The sequence below is a fragment of the Athene cunicularia genome (genome assembly GCF_003259725.1).
Source record: "Athene cunicularia isolate RWA chromosome 5 unlocalized genomic scaffold, athCun1 chr5_part1, whole genome shotgun sequence".
Taxonomy (NCBI): Eukaryota; Metazoa; Chordata; class Aves; order Strigiformes; family Strigidae; genus Athene; species Athene cunicularia.
The window spans coordinates 29,059,049-29,079,389 of record NW_020799101.1 but is presented as its reverse complement, the minus strand read 5'-3'; the positions used below and the strand labels follow the sequence as shown (position 1 = coordinate 29,079,389).

At 37.8% G+C, this 20,341-nt stretch overlaps 1 protein-coding gene across 3 annotated transcripts in view; it reads left to right on the top strand.

The window, feature by feature from the left end:
- Window positions 1-20,341, top strand: part of AKAP6 (A-kinase anchoring protein 6) — a 287,672-nt gene that overhangs the window by 232,343 nt on the left and 34,988 nt on the right. For all 3 annotated transcript variants that reach the window (XM_026849466.1, XM_026849464.1, XM_026849465.1), the window contains 2 exons: window positions 148-294; window positions 3,713-3,937. In XM_026849466.1, the coding sequence (XP_026705267.1) occupies window positions 148-294; window positions 3,713-3,937 (372 nt within the window). The remainder of the gene's footprint in view (window positions 1-147; window positions 295-3,712; window positions 3,938-20,341) is intronic.

The window sequence follows — 20,341 nt, the reverse complement described above, 5'->3', positions numbered from 1 at the left end:
AAAAAAAAAAAAAAAAAAAAAAAAAAAAAAAAAAAAAAAAAAGACATAGTGAGCATAATCATAACTGGGCACATAGAATTAAAGTTTAATTTTTTATAGAGAAAAGTCTTTACAGTAGCTAATGTTATATATTTCTTTTCACTTTAGAGATACAATGTAGAAATGTCAATCAGGCACCCGAAAAAGATGGAACTGCTTAGTAAGGTTGAAGCTCTGAAGAAAAGTGGTGTTTTACTACCAAATGATCTCCTTGAAAAAGTGGATTCAATTAATGAAAAATGGGAACTGCTTGGGGTATTTGCATTTTTATTACTGTTTGTGGGTTATGTGTACATTTTTGTGTGAAGTACGCTGTCTGTCTGATTTCTAATTTGAGGCACAATATCTCTCTCTTTCAATTCACCACGTACATTTCAAACAAGCTACTCATGCTATTATAAAAACTCCATAGTATTTTCCTCTTCTGTTGATTTTTTTTTTTTTTATTCCATGCTTGTCTCCTGTCTGACTTTAATAATTTTAGTTCTTTAATACATAAAAAATGTAAGTAAAATATGCCATGTATTACGGGTATGCACCAAGTCAACTATAATGCAGTATATCTGATATACACTGACTGTCATGCTTGAGTGAATGTTAATAGAATTTATTCTGAAGGTACATGTTAGAGACATCTACTGTTTAACTATTTACTATACCCTTAAGATGAAAAGTGGGGTTGTCACTGCATATTTCAGGTCACACTGATGGCTCAAAAACAAATACGCAGATTCTGTACAAATCTGAATACCTGAAGCTGAGAATACAGCCAGGATATGTTTCATGTTGCTGTATTCAGCTCACTTTTGACAAAAGCCAAAAAAGTTTCATGTAATTCATTTCACGCTATGATGGGCTGGGTCTCAGCCAAAGAGTGAGATACAAGAATCTGGCAAAAAAAGCAATATAGTGATTCTGTTACCCAGAGACCAGTGATGGCACCGTGCAGGAGACACTATTGTCCTATTGTTGTAAAACAGCTGAGAGAGAGAGAGGTCAAACTATATATTTTCCATCCACTTCTCTCCTTAATTGCCTTCACTTCAAATCAAGGGTAAGATAAATTTATAAATTACTTTAAATGATTAATTATAGATGTGTGATATTAACAATACAGTTACATTGCATAATTTTGCATGCTATTATCTTAGTTTAAAAAACATTTCTAATATATTACGAGTAAACTATACGTGCAACCTGCCAACAGCATTTTAAATACTGACTTGTGTTACTTCAGCTTATTTAGTAATGCAATAGTAATTTTACAGAGGCACAGTTTTAGGTCAGCACAGTTTTTTCTAATCGCTTGATTCTCTAACTGTGCAAATTGTCAGAAAATGTTAAAAGTTGCCTTGTGACTAGTGATCTTACTACTTTTTAATTTTAATCTGCAGCATCACCACAAGCATTTTAAAACTGAACATTAATAAATTTACTGATAAATTGGACTTACTAACCTATTCTTTTACATCTGATCATGACAACTTGTATTTTGAAAATAATTTCAGTTGTAAGCCTTATATTCATGTCTTTCAATGTATTTAATCAGTGTAATTCAGTGGCACAGGTTAGAGCTGGTAGGATATAAAACTGTGAGATAAGTAACTGATCATCATTCTAAAAATCTAGAAAAACTCTGTCTTAAAAATAATTGAAGCCCTCCACTTCTCAGTATGTTAAAATCTAAATATTTTGCCATTAATTTCAGCATTTACAGAAAAATAAAATATAACTATTATAGTTTTCCTGCTAAATGCAATTTCATGAATAATAAGCAGAGTTTGATAGAGTTTTGTTTAATTTAATAAAAACCTCTGCAGAAACTAACAGCACTAGGCATACTGTTTTAATTGGCATGATTACGTTTTAATTGGCATGAAAAAAATTAAAGACAAGGATTTTAACTTCTAACAATGGTAAAATAGAGGGATATGGTTTTTAATATTACTTTCATCTAAGGTGAACAGTGTGGAATGGAAATACATTAGAATGAAATGTCAGTGGTGCGTACAGTTTAATCTGTGAAATTTTGTCCCCTGTGCTGAATATTACTCTGTCTCAATTGCATATTAAACAACCCTATCAAGGCAGGCATTGGCATCTGCTGTGCTGACACAAATTGTGAATTAAATGAAATTGATGTCCTCTGTCGTATATTTATGAAGACGGACCATTCTCTGAAGTATTCTGTTTATGAAGAATTTATGATTGCAAACTGTTCCAGAACAAAAAAGTGGCTATAAATTCTTTTTTGTGACCCTACCCTCCAAGGGCATTGATTTCACCTCCTGCTGCTACTTTTGTTACAGCATAAAAACAATAGCTCGCGCTGGATTCCACTGAGGGTCTTCAAATTATCAATATTTGCACCATGAAAATAGAAGGGTGTTGCCAAGAAAGCATGTTTTTCAGTTATGATCTCCAAAAGATGTTATTCACAGAATGCCGCATAGTAGATTAATGTCTGTTGGTCTAGTTTTATTTGTGTTTTAAAGCTTATTTTTGGAAGCTAACTTCATTGTTATAAATTATATCCCAGTAACTTTCTAAAGCATGTATTTTCAACAGACAGCTGTTTTGGGTCACCTAAAACTGTATCCTCATGTTACAACAATTAACCACTGCTAATTATCAGTTTAAAAGGTTATTGAATGTGATTGTCAGTGTATATTCAATATTCCACAATCACTAACACAGATCTAGTGCTTATAATAAGTGTCAGCCTGACAGCCTCTTATAGGTCAGATAAAATACTGCTTGGTATAGAAGAAGCAGGCAACAGCATATCTCCCTTGTGATGCTAAAGGATTGCCTTTCAAAATACTGAAAAGGAAGGTAACTTTCTATCCCTGGCCTCTTCAGAATATTCATTAAGCTCACAGCATCCACTATCAAAATGTTATTCAGTGGTCTTTTATTAGAAATAGGACTTTGAAAAGCTGTAGAAAATTAGTTTCATTAGTGATCAGAGGTGAATGTTTATTCTGGTCCATTATTTTTAAAGTGGATGCTTAATGTGGAGAACTTAAATCCAAATTTAGTTGCCTAAATAATTGGCTTGATGTTCAGGAACGTTGAAGCTTTGCAATTTCTAGTTTATTGGCATCTGAAGGAGTTCATCCACCTTTAAAGGCAAAACAGCTGTTTTGTAACCTAACCGCTCCTGTATACAACCTCAGGACTACAAGTTTGGAAACTGTGACCTTACAGTTCATACCTCAGAAAACATTTCAGTGTTTCCCAAAAAACTTAGATGGTACCTTGGAGTTTGGTGAAGAGTTTGTTTGTCATATTTTCTGTTGCTGCCTAGAAACTGGTAACTCTCACGGTCACAAGTGTCTAAAGCCATGGACAAATTCTGTAGAGTAACTACTTAAAAAAGTTGTGTACCATTTTGTCTCCTCTGTCCATAGTTGCTCTTAATAAACATTGATTTATCATGCTTCCAGCAAAGTCACTGACCCAGAGAGAACAGCATAAGTGAGAAGCAAGGATACAAAAAATGAAATTGATTGAAACAAGGAAACAAAGGATGAAATTGATTGATATTAGTAGTAATTATTAAAAAAACCCCACATCTCTAGTCATTTAACAGATGCTTCTTGTTGCATGTTAACCTGTATATGTTTTGGTACATAAGACTAATCTATGTTTTCTTTATCTGATGCATTAGAAAACCCTAGGAGAGAAGATCCAAGACACAATGGTAGGGCACAGTGGGTTAGGTCCACGTGACCTGCTCTCGCCTGAAAGCGGCAGCCTGGTAAGGCAGCTGGAGGTCAGGATCAAAGAGCTGAAAGGGTGGCTGAGAGATACAGAGCTTTTCATCTTCAATTCCTGTCTGAGACAAGAAAATGAAGGAACAATGAATGCTGAGAAACAACTGCAATATTTTAAGGTAATAAAAAAACAATCATAGTTTCCATAGAGAGACTCCTCTTTATGGTAGGATGAAATATTTATCTTATACAACATAATGCAATGCATGTACATATGTAATCATATATTCATATTTTCACCTTCATTTATGTACTTTGTTCTCATTCATGTTGATTTTATTGAATCTTTACAATAATATTTATTCCTTAGACTTTTTGCAAGAGAGAGCTTTAGAGGGCTAATCACACCACAATTGGAAAAGCAATAGTATTCTTTCATTTTACTTCACCATAAAGCTGAGTTTTGTCACGAAAAGTTTCACTCTGAACTTCACTGCCTACATCAGTTAATTAAATGTGTTCTGTGACCATCAGTTTAATAGCCTATTTCTCTGCACATGAGTCAAGAATAGCCTATTTGAGGTCACATTCACAGAGATATAAATTTGACGTACATGAGAAAACATTCAAGTTTGTGGTGAATTATGTAAAAAGACATGTACACTATGAGATTTGCGTTAATCTAGGCCACATTTTAAGCCTAAACCTGAAGATTATGGAAAGGAGGGAAAAGAATTGTAGTCACACTGCTATATTCAGATGGATAGGCTCCTTCAGCTGAAGGCCAGCATTCAGCTTTACAACTGACTTAATAGAGGTTGTATGTTCTGTTCCATTCCCCAAAAGCAGTGGGACTATTTAGGAAAGAGGGCTATTAAGTTAGCAAACCAACCTGGTAGAACCATGCAATTTTCTCCTGTTTATAGCTATCACTTCTAAATAAACCCTCACCCGAGTCATCATTACAGGTCATTTTACTTTGCAAGCTATCTTTGACCAAAGAATAAAAAAGGAATCAGGAGTAATTGTTGAGCTTTAGAGGTAAAAAAGTTTTTCTCATCCACTAGTACATCAGGGTATCTAGTGCAACACTACTTTTAAGGTGATGGACAATTTATTAAATACTCTCCTCAAAGGATGTGTTGCAAACACTTTGCAGAATCACAGAATCATCTAGGGTGGAAAAGACCTTGAAGATCATCCAGTCCAACCATTGACCTAACACTGACAGTTCCCAACTACACCATAATCCTAAGCGCTATGTCGACCTGACTCTTAAACACCTCCAGGGATGGGGACTCCACCACTGTCCTGGTCAGCCCATTCCAACGCCCAACAACCCCTTCTGTAAAGAAATGCCTCCTAATATCTAGTCTAAACCTTCCCTGGCACAACTTGAGGTCATTCCCTCTTGTCGTATCATTTGTTACTCGGTTAAAGAGACTCATCCCCAGCTCTCTGCACCCTCCTTTCAGGGAGCTGTAGAGGGCGATGAGGTCTCCCCTCAGCCTCCTCTTCTCCAGACTAAACCCCCCCAGTTCCCTCAGCCGCTCCCCGTACGACCTGTGCTCCAGACCCTGCACCAGCTCCGTTGCCCTTCTCTGGACACGCTCGAGTCATTCAATGTCCTTTTTGTAGTGAGGGGCCCAAAACTGAACACAGGAATCGAGGGGCGGCCTCACCAGTGCCGAGGACAGGGGTCAGATCCCTTCCCTGTCCCTGCTGGCCACGCTATTGCTGACACAAGCCAGGATGCCATTGGCCTTCTTGGCCACCTGGACACACTGCTGGCTCCTGTTCAACTGACTCTAAACTTGTGAACTTCTAAAACTTCTAAACATATTTTTGATAAAGTGTTCAAGAAAACAATAGCAGAAAAGTGACTGTCTTCCCAATTAGTCATTCCTTATCTCTTCCTTTTCCAATCATGAGGGTTAGTGAGAAAGTTGTGTCAATGTAGATAAAGTTGGTACGTTTTTTTCCCATGATACTGAGCATGTCCATTTGAATACATTTTAAAGTTTTTTCATTCTTTTTTTTTTTTTTTTTTAAAAAATGACTTGTGGTCTTCTGCTAAGGGGGAAAAAAATCATGCTGATTCTGTTCTATCAGCAAACTTCAAAGATAGTGGTTATGAAGGACTGTTGATAGACCTGCAAAACTTCACAGCAGTAGATCCATGTTTTCCATAGGAAACGCTCATGCTTTTTTGTTTCTGTGGAATATGATATCATTTATTTAAATACATAACTATGGATTCAAAAATCTAATTTCAGACAAAGTGGTTCTTAAATATACATTTATATATATAGCTAAGACTTTTTTTTATATATATATATATATACACACACACACACACACACACACACACATGAACAGAAATACCATAGCAATGTTACTTACGTATTTGGTATGTGCATAAATCTCTCAAATGAAATCTTTTCATATATATATGACATGATGTCATGTCAGGAGCAGTAGAGATGTTAAACAGGATAGTACCACTCACAATGATGTAACCAGAGTATTTCATTACTCAGTTGATTATCTATTAATTACATAAATAATGCATTAATTATTTTCAAAATGGTAGCCATTAGAGTATAAAAAATAATTACCTATCAAATACGGTGAGAGCACATCACTTTGTCATATGTATTAAACCATCTTTGTCTCATTAAATCTGAAATCCACTATAAGTAAGTTTTCCATTCTTCACTGATCTCCTGGGGAAGTGTATAAAAGAGAAAATGGATATAATTAACAATACTGCAATGTATAATACATATATTTGAGAAAGAACATTTAGAACATTTTCAAAAACATTAGCTATGCCACTAGTAGGAAACCTGCTGGGGTTTAGTTTGACTTACTTTCCACTTAACTTAAGAGTTTAACCTTATTACTGCTTTCACTGTGGTAAGTAAATCATTGTTTCTTAATGGAAATTTATTGTGCTGCACCATCCTGATTATACACATAGCCACTGTACACAGAGAAACATTTTTAATAAAATAAACTCAACGATGCCATTGATTTTTATTCTATAATGTTATGTTTTAAATTACAGTTATGCCTTAGGAAAAAGAGTTATTTGATTTTTCAGGTGTTTTCCTTTCATTTTGCAATTGGAGGACGAATTGAATCTATAGTTCACATGCAGCTGGGACACAAGATGAGAACAATGTGGTGGGAGGAGGGATTGTTAAATTCACTAGTAGGAAATTATTTTGACTTCTCTGTTTTCTTTTATAAAAAATCATGTCATATTAATTTAAGTGTTCTTTTATTAAAGAATGTAGTACTGCATTAGTTTTCTATGGGATATTTCTGTGGAATAATAATACTTAACATTTCTACGGTACTATCTAGTCAAGGAGCTGTACATGCTGTACAAACATTAATGAATTAAACCCCACTAAACGTTTTTAGAAATGAGGGAAATAGCATGCATGGAGGTTGAGTGACTTTTTCAGGTTTTCACAGAAAGTCAGTATGTTGGGGTAGAACCCAGCTGCAGTGATCCCAAATCTCTGGTGCTAATCACAAGGCACCCTTCCTTCCTTCCTCTAGGTTACTTTCCAGTACATTCCATTTTCATATGTGATGAAAAGAGACTGTTTCCTTGCATTTACTGCTGTTTCTTGTTTATATTCAAAGTTCAAATCCTGCTGAGTATGTTTGGATGTTGGGGTTTTTTCCCATTAATCTTAGCATATTTAGATACTAGAATTATTAGAATATTATTAGTTAAGGTTATTACTCAGCTTATGGAAGGTCCAGTATTTCTTGGTTTTGTGGAAATTATACGGCATACTTTGGTCAGCCCAGCGATCTGGGGTTCATAACATATGGCCAGTCTGCAGAGCCATTTTGCTACTTATTCCACCATCTTTCAATGCTCATGGCTGCCTCAAACATTTTCATAGTTAGTTACAAAGTAGAGGCACAAACTTTGCTTCAGCCTATGCGACACTTGCTGACCATTCCACAGCAGCTTCAAGTGAGCTTCCAAGCGTAGTCTAACTCTGGCTCCTGTGGAGAAGGGGGAAAGAGTGAACACAAGTTGCCCAGCTGTGAAGGGGGAAGCACAGATGTCTTACTCCTGCTTTGTTTTCTTCTGTTGCAACATGAAAACCCCATGAATTTGGACTAAGAAAATGAGGAGATTTACTTAAAATTAATGAGATCTTCATAACTACGAGCATACATTTTATTTATTCATCCTTTTTATTTCTATTCTGCCTTTTGAGTCCCTCGAGTTCATGTTTTCTAGTTTTTCACTGAAATGATGAGGACCAGAACCAGAAACATACTTTTTAAATGAAATACAAGATTCTCAGGTAAACATAATTCTAGCAGCTGAAAGACCTAATGTCATGAGACTAATAATTGGCACAACTGATTTCCTAACCTAATGATGTATGGCAATTTTGTGGGTCAGGAGAGATTTGAAGCAGGAAAGAATGAGGAGCAATAATAAAAAGAATTCACATTCTTTCATGGAAGTTTTAGTGAATTTCGTTTGAGTAAGGTCTAGCCAAAGATTTGTGTGCTTGTTGGCTTGTAAATAGAAGTGTTCTGCCACATTTGCTTTTATGTCTCTGGGACTTCAAAAAGCATGCAGTCTTCTATGCAAAATGCCCTCCAAAAGACAGCAAGGGAGCCTAAAGAATTAGTCAGATATTTTTGTCACTTGCAGTAAAACTTATGACTTTAAGTGTTCAATATAGAAAAATGGCCAATCAGCATCAAAAGTTATGGCTTTGGCTCACAGGCCTGCTACTCAAGAACAAGCTTGGACTTGCTAATATCTGTCCATCGCAGTATCCCTTCTCAGTCATGTAAAACTGGGAAAGTCTCTATTGCTTTGGGTAGCAAGATTTATAAAGGATCATGTTCTCCTTCCTCTCCAGACTCGGTTTGGAGGGCAAACAGAATTGTCCTGTTCAGAACAGGATTTTAGCAGAGGTTTTCAGCTAAATAGTGTTCTTTGGCAACAATAATGTTACATTTCATGTAGTTTTCTGATCTGGTTTTATTTGAAGCAATCAGCAACATGCTATGTATATTGTCATACCTGTCTCCTAAATTTTTGTTTGGGCCTTTAAAAAAAAAAGTACTGATTTTCATCAGTACTGAAAGCTTGTGGTTCTCACTGACTTTAGTCAATATATTCATCAGAAAAATCAGACTGTTTATTCATACCAAAAAATTTTGGAATCATAGAATTATAGAATGGTTTGGGTTGGAAGGGACCTTAAAGACCATCTAGTTCCCACCCCCCTGCCATGGGCAGGGACACCTTCCCCTAGCCCAGGTTGCTCACAGCCCCGTCCAACCTGGCCTTGAGCACTGCCAGGAAGGGGGCAGCCACAGCTGCTCTGGGCAACCTGTGCCAGGGCCTCACCACCCTCACAGGGAAGAATTTCTTACTTACATCTAGTCTAAATCAACCCTCTTTCAGTTTAAAACCATCTACACTTCTCATCCTATCCCTACACTCTCTGATACAGAGTCCCTCCCCATCTTTCTGTAGGCCCCCTTTAAGGACTGGAAAACCTCTGTGAGGTCTCCCTGTAGCCTTCTCTTCTCCAGGTGAACAACCCCAATTCTCTCAGCCTGTCCTCATAGGGGAGGTGCTCGATCCCTCTGATCATCTCTGTGGTCTCCTCTAGACCCTTTTGATCAGGTCCATGTCCTTCTTATGCTGGGGGCCCCAGAGCTGGACAGAGTACTCCAGGTGGGGTCTCACAACAGCAGAGTAGAAGTGGGGAATCACCTCCCTCAATCTGCTGGTCACACTTGTCTTGATGCAGCCCAGGATACAATTTGCTTTCTGGGCTGTGGGAGCAGATTGCTAGCTCATATTCAGTTTTCCATTCACCAGTACCCCCAAGTCCTTCTCCATAGGGCTTCTCTCAATCTACTCATCATCCAGCCTGTATTTGTGCTTGGGATTGCCCTGACCCATGTGCAGGACCTTGTACTTGGCCTTGTTGAACTTCAGGAGGTTTTGCACTGTCCCACCTCTCCAGCCTGTCCAGGTCCCTCTGGATGGCTCATCCCTTCCCTCCAGCGTGTCGACCGCGCCACACAGCTTGGTGTCATCAGCAAACTCGCAGAGGGTGCACTCAGTCCCATTGTCCGTGTCTCCAACAAAGGTGTTAAACAAGTGCTGGTCCCAACACCGACCCCTGAGGAATCCCACTTGTCACTGCTCTCCAGTTGGACATTGAGCTGTTGTTCGCAACTCTTTGAGTGCAACCATTTGGTCAATTCCTTACCCACCAAGTGGTCCATCCATCAAACCCATGTCTCTCCAATTTAGAGACCAGGATTTCATGCATGACAGTGTCAGATGCTTTGCACAAGTCCATGGAGATGACATCAGTTGATCTTCCCTTATCCACTAATGCTGTAACCCCATTGTAGAAGGCCACCAAATTTGTCAGGCACAATTTGTCCTTAGTGAAGCCATGTTGAGTGTCACCTTCTTATTTTCCATGTGTCCTAGCATAGCTTCCAGGAGGATCTACTCCATGGTCTTGCTGGGCACAGAGGTGAGTCTGTCTTGATCTGTAGTTCCCCAGGTCTGCCTTTTTTCCCTTTTTAGAAATGGGGGTTATGTTTCCCCTTTCCCAGTCAGGAGGAACTTCACCGTACTGCCATGGCTTCTCAAATATAATAGATAGTGGCTTAGCCACTTCATCTACCAGTTCCTTCAAGACCCACAGATGGATTTTATCAGGTCCCATGGACTTGTGCACCTTCAGGTTCTTTAGATGGTCTTGAACTTGATCTTCTCCTACAGTGGGTGGTTCTTCATTCTTGGAGTCCCTGCCTTTGCCTTCTGTGTCTTGGATGATGTGGCTGAAGCACTTGCCAGTGGAGACAGACAAAAATGTCATTGAGTACCTCAGCCTTCTCTATGTGCAGGTAACGAGGTCCTGTTTCCTTCCAGAGAGAGCCCGCATTTTCTCTAGTCTTCCTTTTATCACCGACATACCTATAGAAGCTTTTCTTGTCACCCTTGATGTCCCTGATCAGATTTAATTCTGTCAGGGCTTTAGCTTTCTTAACCTGAACCCTGGCTTCTCAGACAATTTCTCTGTGTTCCTTCCAGGCTACCTGTCCTTGCTTCCCCTCTCTGTAGGCTTCCTTTTTCCAATTGTCATCCATGCAGATCTCCTGTTGTTCTTACCTGACTTCCTTTTTGTCGGGATACATTGCTCCTGAGCTTGACGGAGGCAACCCTTGAATATAACCATCTTTGGTCCCCTCTTCCCTCCAGGGCTTTATCCAATGTTACTCTTCCAAGCAGATCCCTGAAGTGGATAAAGTTTACTCTCCTGGAGTCCAAGGTAATGAGCTTGATGTGTGTTCTTCTCGCTGCCCTAAGGATCTTGAACTACACTATTTCATGGCCACTGAAACCAAGCTCCACAGTGCCCACCAGCCCCTCCCTGTTGGTGAGAACAAAGTCCACCATAGCACCTCTCCTCATTAGCTCCTTTAGCACTTGGAGAAGGAAGTTGTCAACTCATTCCAGGTACCTCCTGGATTGCTTATGCACTGAAGTATTGCCCCTCCAACAGATATCAGGATGGTTGAAGTCCCCCATGAGAACCAGAATTTGTGAATGTGAGGCTGCTCCCATCTGTCTATAGAGGGCTTCATCTGCTTGGTCTTCCTGGTTGGGTGGCATGTAGCAGAGCCCCACTATAATGTCACCTGTCCCTGCCCTCCCTTTAATCCTGACCCATAAACTCTTGATCAGCTCCTCATCCATCCCCAGGCAGAGTTCCATGCACTCTGGCTGGTCATTGACATAGAGGGTAGCACCCCCTCCTCATGTCCCCTGCCTTTCCTTCCTGAAGACCCTGTACCCTTCCATTCCAACACACCAGTCATAGGAGCCATTCCACCCCATCTCCATGATGCCAATAAGATCATAGCCCTGCCCTGCACATCTCTAGCTCCTCTTCTTTATTCCCCATGCTACATGCATTTGCATAGAGGCACTTAAGTTGGACCCCCAGTGAAGCTGACTAAGTGGTTGGAATTCCTCTGTGCTGCTCTTCAGGTGCTCTCCTGCTGACCTATGAACCCTCGCCAGGCTCTGGGCACCTGTTGCTGGCACTGGCATCAAACTGGTAGGAGTGGGATGGATCGAGGTTCCACTCCTCTGGCAACTTTAGTTTAAAGCCCTTTTCACCAGCTTGGCAAACCTATGATCAAAGATGCTCTTCCCCTTCTCTAACAGATAGACCCTGTCAGTCCCCAGTACACCAAGTTTCTCAAAGCAAGTCCCATGGTCTGTTGCCACTGCTTCCAGGGCTCAGTAATCCTGTATACTCCTCAGACTGGTCCTGGCTATATCACCAGTGCCCATGTGAAACAGCAGGAGCAGATAAGTCAGTGGACTGTACAAGGCTTTGTAGTCTTTTGGTAGTCTTGGAAATGTTTCTTATTTAATATTTCTAAAAGTCTATTGAATTCCATAGCTAGTAGTATTTGTAGAAATTTCTGTTTGCCTTGTAAACAGTGTAAATTATCTGACGCTTGTAACTATTTCTAAAGATTGGGCTCACTCTGAAGTGTATGTTTTCATCTTCCACTAAAATTGTGACTGAGTGTACTAGATGATGCAATGTCATTTTAAAAAAAGAGTATTTCTCAGCACCATCTTTTATTTCTCCAGTGCCTAAAGCAACTGAAGTTTCTGATTAAACAATTTAGGTTGCATTGGTAATTAATAATCCATCAGTTAATGACAATGCTTTTGATTTTAACTGAAAAGTTCTCATAAGAGTGAGCGCTGTGCATCTTGCAAACAATTCTGTTAAACATAATTTTATCAAATAAAACACAAATGAGTTTGGGAGCATATAAGATTATGGCTAAACTAAAATTGAAGACAAGTATTAACTTTGAGTAAAGGTTTGGAGACTCAGAGACTGGAGAAAAGTGCTGGCTGTTCCTACAGGTGCCAGGAATTGCTTTCGATGCTGCATTTTGGATCCTTTACAATTTTTGGAATGATGTTCCTGGCAGAGCTGCAAAGAATTACAGAAATTCAATATGCATGTAACAACAGTATGCAAAACAGTTTCCAATAGAAAGTCCAAAAGAAGTCAAGCAGGATTTAATCCTTTTTATACCTCTAAGATGATAAAAAAAAATTGTAATAATTTTAATAAATTTCTCAGAAAGAGTGTGACTTTAGAGCCCTAAATCTTTTCACAGATGAAGAAATGTTTACTCAAATTTTGTTTGGATTAAATTTTAACAAATGAGAAGGCATACAGTATTAAATCTTATGAAAAACAGGTAGGATTCCAAAGTCAGATGTAGGCTGATGCCACCTAAAATGGTTTGAAGTAAACTCAGACTGAATTTACAGGACTCACCATCCCAAAGCAGCACTTCTGTACACCAGTAAATGAGAAGCCACCTCTTTATAGTAAAGCAGCTCTACATATTTTTTGCCAAAAATGTGGGGGCTTTGGCCCTAATACAATACATGGTTTTATAGCTCTGTTTTGATTTCAATATACTCAGATATTGATGCTGAATACTATCTATATACATACACACAGAGTATTCAAATACTTAATATACTCAAATGTATCTCAAATTATCTCAAATGTTGATTTAATATACTTATTACTTACTGAAAGAAAGTTCAATTTGTGTTTCAATAAACGCTCCCTATTAAGACAACACTAATACAATTTACAGTTCTCATTTAGAATTAAATATCCCATCTGAGATAGCAGCTTTCATTCCATTATCCCATTTGGACTGTGAAGTTTGTACTGTGAATTTTCTGAGATTTTTTTTTAATTGTTACTTAGATTTTAATGAAAATCTCAAAATTAATCATAAAAACTACCTAGTTGTCTAAAACCATTTTGCCGCACAAGGGCTCCCTTTGCTGGGGGAAAGGGACACAGAAGATCGAGCCGCCAGGGATGGTGAGATCTGACATGCTGCAGGGTTCCTCAGAGCTATCATGAAATATCTGCATGCAGTTCTGGTTCAGCAGTGGCAAGGGGCTTCTGGACTAAGATTGGGGTGTGGGATGGAGGTTGCTGCAATAACAGGAAGAATCCGGAGTTCAGCAGAGCTCAGATATAGCAATATCTGAATCCTTTTGTGGAGGAGAGAATAACTTAGTGACTATTTTTAGGCTACCAATTAATATTTTGCTTCCTTCCTAGCTCTGTTTTATGTACTGTCCCCTTATTTCTTGTATACCAAGATGATTACCCTGCAGACAGCATAGCCATATGGTAGAGGTTTTTTAAAACAGGCTAGCTTTAGAGAGTGACAGTGCAGAGATCTTGTCTGAGCTTCTTTTATAGTAATTGGGGGGGGGGGGAAGCACTTTGGGGATGCAATTAATCTGTCCTGTTTCAGGCATCTGACTACAGTGAAGATGTACTGTACCTGAGAATACCTGCTTCTAAATGACTAGCTCAAGCATCAAGTTCTCCATTAGCTCAGATCAATCCCACTCAAGAAATCATCAGGAATGTCTTTTAAGACCTGAGGGACTTGAAGATGTTGAGGCAACTGCAATCCCAGCTCAGAAATATTTACTGCTAATATCTGTGAGGTTCTCCCATACTAACTACGGGCTTATTTCTTTTCCAGAAAAGTTGATCCTGAATTTCTCTCTCAGCCCTCCTGAATGTGCAATATTTGAACCAGTGCCTTCTTGTTAACTGGAGCTGGTGAGAAGGAGGCAATGGGGCTCTTGTTCCTGTCTTTCTTGCAGTACTTGGGATGGTCTCACATTTAATTCTCATGTCATGAGTAGTCTTGTAAGTCTTGAGGTCTGACTCAAGCGGACTAACACAGAAGGTGCCCTGTCTTACAGAGAAAGCTGTCCCAAACTGGCCATTACAAAGTAAAACTTGCAATTTCATAGTGACAAACTGACAAACAGTTGCTTTCCCAAACCTTTTATATCAATGACATCTGCAGACTTTGGGCTATATTTCCCCTCTCAGACATGGTCTCTTGAAGAGTCAGATGTGTAGAAGTGAAAATAGCTGATTTGGCTTCTTTTGAGAGAGTATTCTTTGTTCCATCACTTACTACTTTCATTATTGAAGATATAATTGATTTTCTTCTTTTGACCCACCCAAAAAACTCCTTGGAAATGTGACCAGTTATTGTTCTACTATTGCTTTGAAGATCTATTTACTGCAAAACCAGAATCTTTCTCTTCCGCTACTATCAACCTGGAAACAAAAAAGGAAAATGGGAAGAAAGCAAAAGGTGACAAAAGAAAAAGAAAAAGAAAAATTTCCCCTAAAACCAGACCAACTGACTTGCAATAATTTACAGTGCAAGGGCTGGCACTTTGGCTGGCCTCTAAGCTTCATTTCCTTTGTTAGTGGTAACATATAGAAAAACAAGTACCGTGTGGACTGCAAATATAAGACTGTTAACAAAATTTCACTGTACTGTCTCCATTAAGGTCCACGTTGCACTACTGCATGTGGTTATATGATTTATTTGATTGTCTATAATTACCCCTTTGGAGCCATAGGATTCCTTTTTCAGGTGTGAATCTCTCTGATATTAGAGGCTTATTGACCGAATAGTGTTCTTTGGAGCCATTAAATCCTACTAACAAGGTTCTTCTTTAATTGGTGGATCATTGACCTAGTAGACACCTAATTTTGGTTTCAGTACTGGACAGGTTTCCCAAGTTTCATCCTTGCAAGTACGTTAATAGATCGTAGTCCCAATGTGGAATAGTATTATAGACTGTATTAGTACCTTTACTCAAATTAGTACCTTTACTACCACAAAAGTGGTAGTAGTAATTAGTACCTTTACTGCGAAAAAACCCATTGATTTTAGTAGAATTTTTTTTCAGGGTAAAGGGAAATTCAATATGAGTAAGAATATGAGTGTTAAAAGAACAGGTCTTCAGTATACATTCTGAAGTGTTATTTGCAATCCTTATCAGGTATATTATGTATAACAAGTATGACATGTCAGTCAGGAATGGGATTTTCAGACTGGCAAAGTATTACTAGAGACAGCAGAGTGGGTTAGATTATGCTTGCTGCATAAAGTCAATGGAAAAAAAAAAGATGTATGTGGATTCCTGTCCTTTGCAGGATGATCGCCTTACTGGTCTGTTAGGAAAGTGCTGCATTTCCTCGCCTCAGAATAAAACTGAAGGCCTGGCCTCTAATCTGATGGATTTTTAGTACATTTCACCAACAGCTGATGATGCAATATCATTTGTAGTGCACCACCTTTCCCTTTATCACAGTGACACTCATGTTTTGGACACAATAAGAGGAACTTGGTTATGTCTCCAAGTCTAAGCTTTAGTGAAGGAAAGAAAGCCTGGTTTGTGCCCTCTCTGCTTTCATCCTATCCAGTCTTCTTACCCCAGTCCTGTTGTCCAGGCAATGGAAGAATGGCAGTTGAATGTGCAATAATAGGAGTAACCCTGAGCCTCTAAGACCATCATACAGAAACAGTCACCTCATCCAGACATTTGGCTTTTGGCAGCCCTTGGCTTTCTGAGTGCCATTCACGGTTCATCTTGACCACATCACCTGCCTCTGTTCTTGCCTCTAATTCTAGCCTTCTCATAGTCCTGGGACTAAACTGTGCATGTCAAAGTCATGTCTGCCTAACTTGGACAAGAGGCAGGTTAATGTTAGTTTAAAACTTAACGTACTTATTTGAAAACTTTCCAAAAACTTATTTATATGAGTAAGATACTGAGGCAGGATGGCCAACTTCAAATATGAGTGAACCTACCTCATCGCAGTGCTGCCTGGCTCTGGTTGATTCTGCTGCAAGTATCTTCTTTTGTTGGGGACTTTTAGTTTTGCTTTGAGCTGAAACCAGAACGTGTGTCTGTGTGTATGTTTATGATTCAGGTATGGCAAAAGAATGAACATAATGTTTTAATGACATATCCATTCTGAGGATGTGTTGCTTTTTTGAAATAAGATGAGGAACACCATTTCTAGAAAAGCCTGCTTCTTGTCCTTGTGCACATACAGATACACATGAAAGCATCATAATATATTTTCGTCCGTTTACCCCAGAGCAGCTCAAGCTGTACAGTTTTGAATCCAGGCTAAATTTGCTTCACTGACACAAGAAAAAAGCCAAAGGAAATCCCTATTTCCTTACTCATTAGATGTGTTTATTTTCTTTTTCCTATTACCCTGCCTGTCGTAAAGTCTCCAAAAGATTAATCTAATTTATTTTATGTTTGCTGCTTTCCCATAAAGAGGTAATACCAATGCACTACAGAATGTTTTCTTCCTGTAATCCAGAACAGGGTAAACTCATGCTATATTTTGGAATATACCAGACCCATTGCACAGGGACAGCAAAAGTGCATGTTTACCATCTGCTGGGGAATGAGATTACAAAAGGGAGTACCTACAATATTAACATCTGAACCTCAGCCTGAAGGTTACAGGTATTGATGTACATCCATGCAAGGAAATTTCTTTTAAAGCCTCCGCCTATTTAGCTCTGAGGCAGGATACAAAGTTTTAACAGTTTTAACTGTTCATTAAAGATGGCTGAAATTCTGATACTTGAAACTTTTAGGCAATTGGAAGGGGTTTCTTGGCATCTAATGTGTGATGTATGTTGAGAAACATCTTGATTTCTTTTATGCTGTAATTCTAAGTGAATTCCACCAACCAGAAATAAAGTTGAGCCTAATTCATGACTTACTTGATTTTGTAAAGTTTCCACCTGTACCTTAAGTCATTTAATCTCTTGAATTTCCACACACATTCATTTGAAACTGCCCAGTGTGGTGATCTAGCAAAAATTTCAAGTTTGCAATGTCTGCTACAGGCAAATGAATTTTTGAGTAGTGTGGTTCAGGATTATTACAAAAGCAAAACATAGCACTGATATTTATCCTACCTGTCTGATGCTTTCTCTACTTTTATTTTAGTATTTTCTGGTGAGAAAAATTATACCTTAGCAAATCATGCCACTTCTTTTAATATTTCTCCTTTGGATCTTTTTCGCTGGAAAGAGAATTTCTCAAATTGAATGAAAAGAGGGTACGAACTGAAGGCATTTATAAACACAAACAGTGCCAGACTACAAAAATGGATCTTCCTGCCATCACGTCTGGCTTCTCTGTCTGAATGACTTGGCTTAGCCCCTGGAACCAAGTTAACCCCAACTTTGCAGTGTGTAATAAATAGCTCTAAAATATTTCAGCGTGAAAATGAATCTAATTAATCCCCTGTGTGAAACACAAGAAAAATAAGTCTTGGAAAAGCTATTTTGTATTTCAGTAGGGAAGATGCATTTACATCCAACACTGGTTTTCTTTTATTTTTAAAAGTTACCTTCCTGTAATTGCACGCTAGTTTAGAGCTAAGATAGGAGCATCTTAACAATAATGGGCACTTTTTTAACAGATTATTGCCAAAAGTGCATTCTTTATTCCAGGGAGACACTGTAATAGATACCAGCGCTTTAGTAATGATACAAGCAATCTGTAAGCTATTATAGTTTCTTTTATAGTAACTTAATCTTCATGTTGTTTTATACGTCTGGAATTTTAATAGTGTTTTTAATTTATGAAGAGAAGTATATTACATATTACTAGTTACATGGGAATATGAGCTAAATAACAGACCATTGAGCTATATTCTTACAAACAAATATTTTGAAGTACTTAAACGAGCATAAGGAATAGAACAAAGAAATTAAAGAATGTCATACAGATATAATAGCAGCTTTTATAGAATGAGCCCAGAAGCATCTATTCTGGATTGTTACTGGTTTTAATGCATACATTGTAATTCTAGAGAAAAATGGGAAAGAACATGGCTACTTTTAGAATGCTATTTACAAATAAATATTTTATTTAAAATAAATATAGTTACTTAAATAATACATTTATTTGCATTATTGATTGCAAAGAAGCACAAATTCCCATTTAAATTTTTAATGCTAATGAAATTAATGAATTCATATAAGCACTTGATTATATGTACAATGTAAGCACCTGTGTAGATTCTTGAAGGCAGTACAAAAATTACATATATTTTACTTTTAGTTCATTGCCATTTTTAATATGTATAGAAATGCACTCTCTTCACAAGGAATATAATGAACTGTGCTCAGGCTTGTAACAGAGATATCATAACACTTTGTTAAGCAGTGAGTTACAGAGAGATATGATCAGTGTAGCAATTTAGTTGTTGTAATGCTATTAAAAGTAGGGCTTTTAAATAAAGCGAACCAGTTCACTGTTTTGAAAGAAGTCATACTCTACTTCAAACTGTCATTCTGTATTTCTGACTTGCAGTTAGATGATATTTCTAAAATGTCAGTCCCAGATTCTGTTGTGACCGTCATCGTAATAAAATGTGACAGCAAAGATATTATATCAATACTTTTTCCATAATTAGCATTAAAGATCTCTCAAGGGTTAAGTACAAAGGTTTTCCACTGAATGGTCTGCAATCCTTGTGCCTTTAAAATCTTTTAATATAGCCAAGACTGGTGACAACCAGGAGACAAATCTATGAACAAACCCGTTTGGAGAGAATAGTTTTGTGGTGTGTGATGTATGTTACGTAAATGAGCTTATTAGGACTCTCATCTATTTTATTATTGGTGCCCAATTTAATAGAGGCATTTAAAAAACAATATTTCTGCCTGACTCCTTGAAATGAAGAAGATACATTGATATAATTGAGAGCAAATGATTGCATGTTGTGCCATTTAATCATGTCATTTTTCAATTGCTGTTTTTTGCACTTCACTGCATACTTATAGAATATTTAGCTTCAGTATAGATTAAGTCCCGCAGTATGCAACTGAGTAGAGTTCCCATATTAGGTGACATTTTCCTTTAACCTTGAAATAAGTAAAAGCACACAGGTTTGGCAGTATTTTTCTAAAAGATGACAAGTCATCATTCATTTCCTATCTTTGTCATTTAGCTTTTTTATTTTGAGGAATTACTTTTTTACTAATGTTTTTTAAGGAATTCTGGGTTTTCTTTTTCATTCAGAAACAGAATTTCTTATTTTCACCATGTATCCTGTAAGAATGGAATTTAAAATACAGGGATGCATCACCCTGACAAGAGAAATTCCAAAAGGCATTGCCATTTCACAGAAAACACTGAAAACTACATTTTACTCAACATTTGCGAGCATATTGTTTCCTGTTTTCCCTTTATTGATGTATTAGTACCACTAGCCATGATACTTAAAAGTTTTACATTAACACTTTTGAAAACTAGCCAAAAATCAGACATAAAAAGGCAAATTACTTTTTTTTAAGAGTTGCAGTTTGATTGTTGTTACAGTTTGATGCAGCTTCCATTTTCAGATTTTTCTTTAATTTCTGCACATGGTTGTTGTATTAAATAACAACAGTTCCATCTTCATTTTGTCTTCTATAAGGTAACAACTGCCGCAATCAGATGGGTATAATTCTCTCCCTCACATACCCACCTCTTGTAATAACAAGGTTAAGCCTTTAACATATGTAGGTTAGACAGAAACTTCCTCTCAGATCTGGCCATTCCAGAT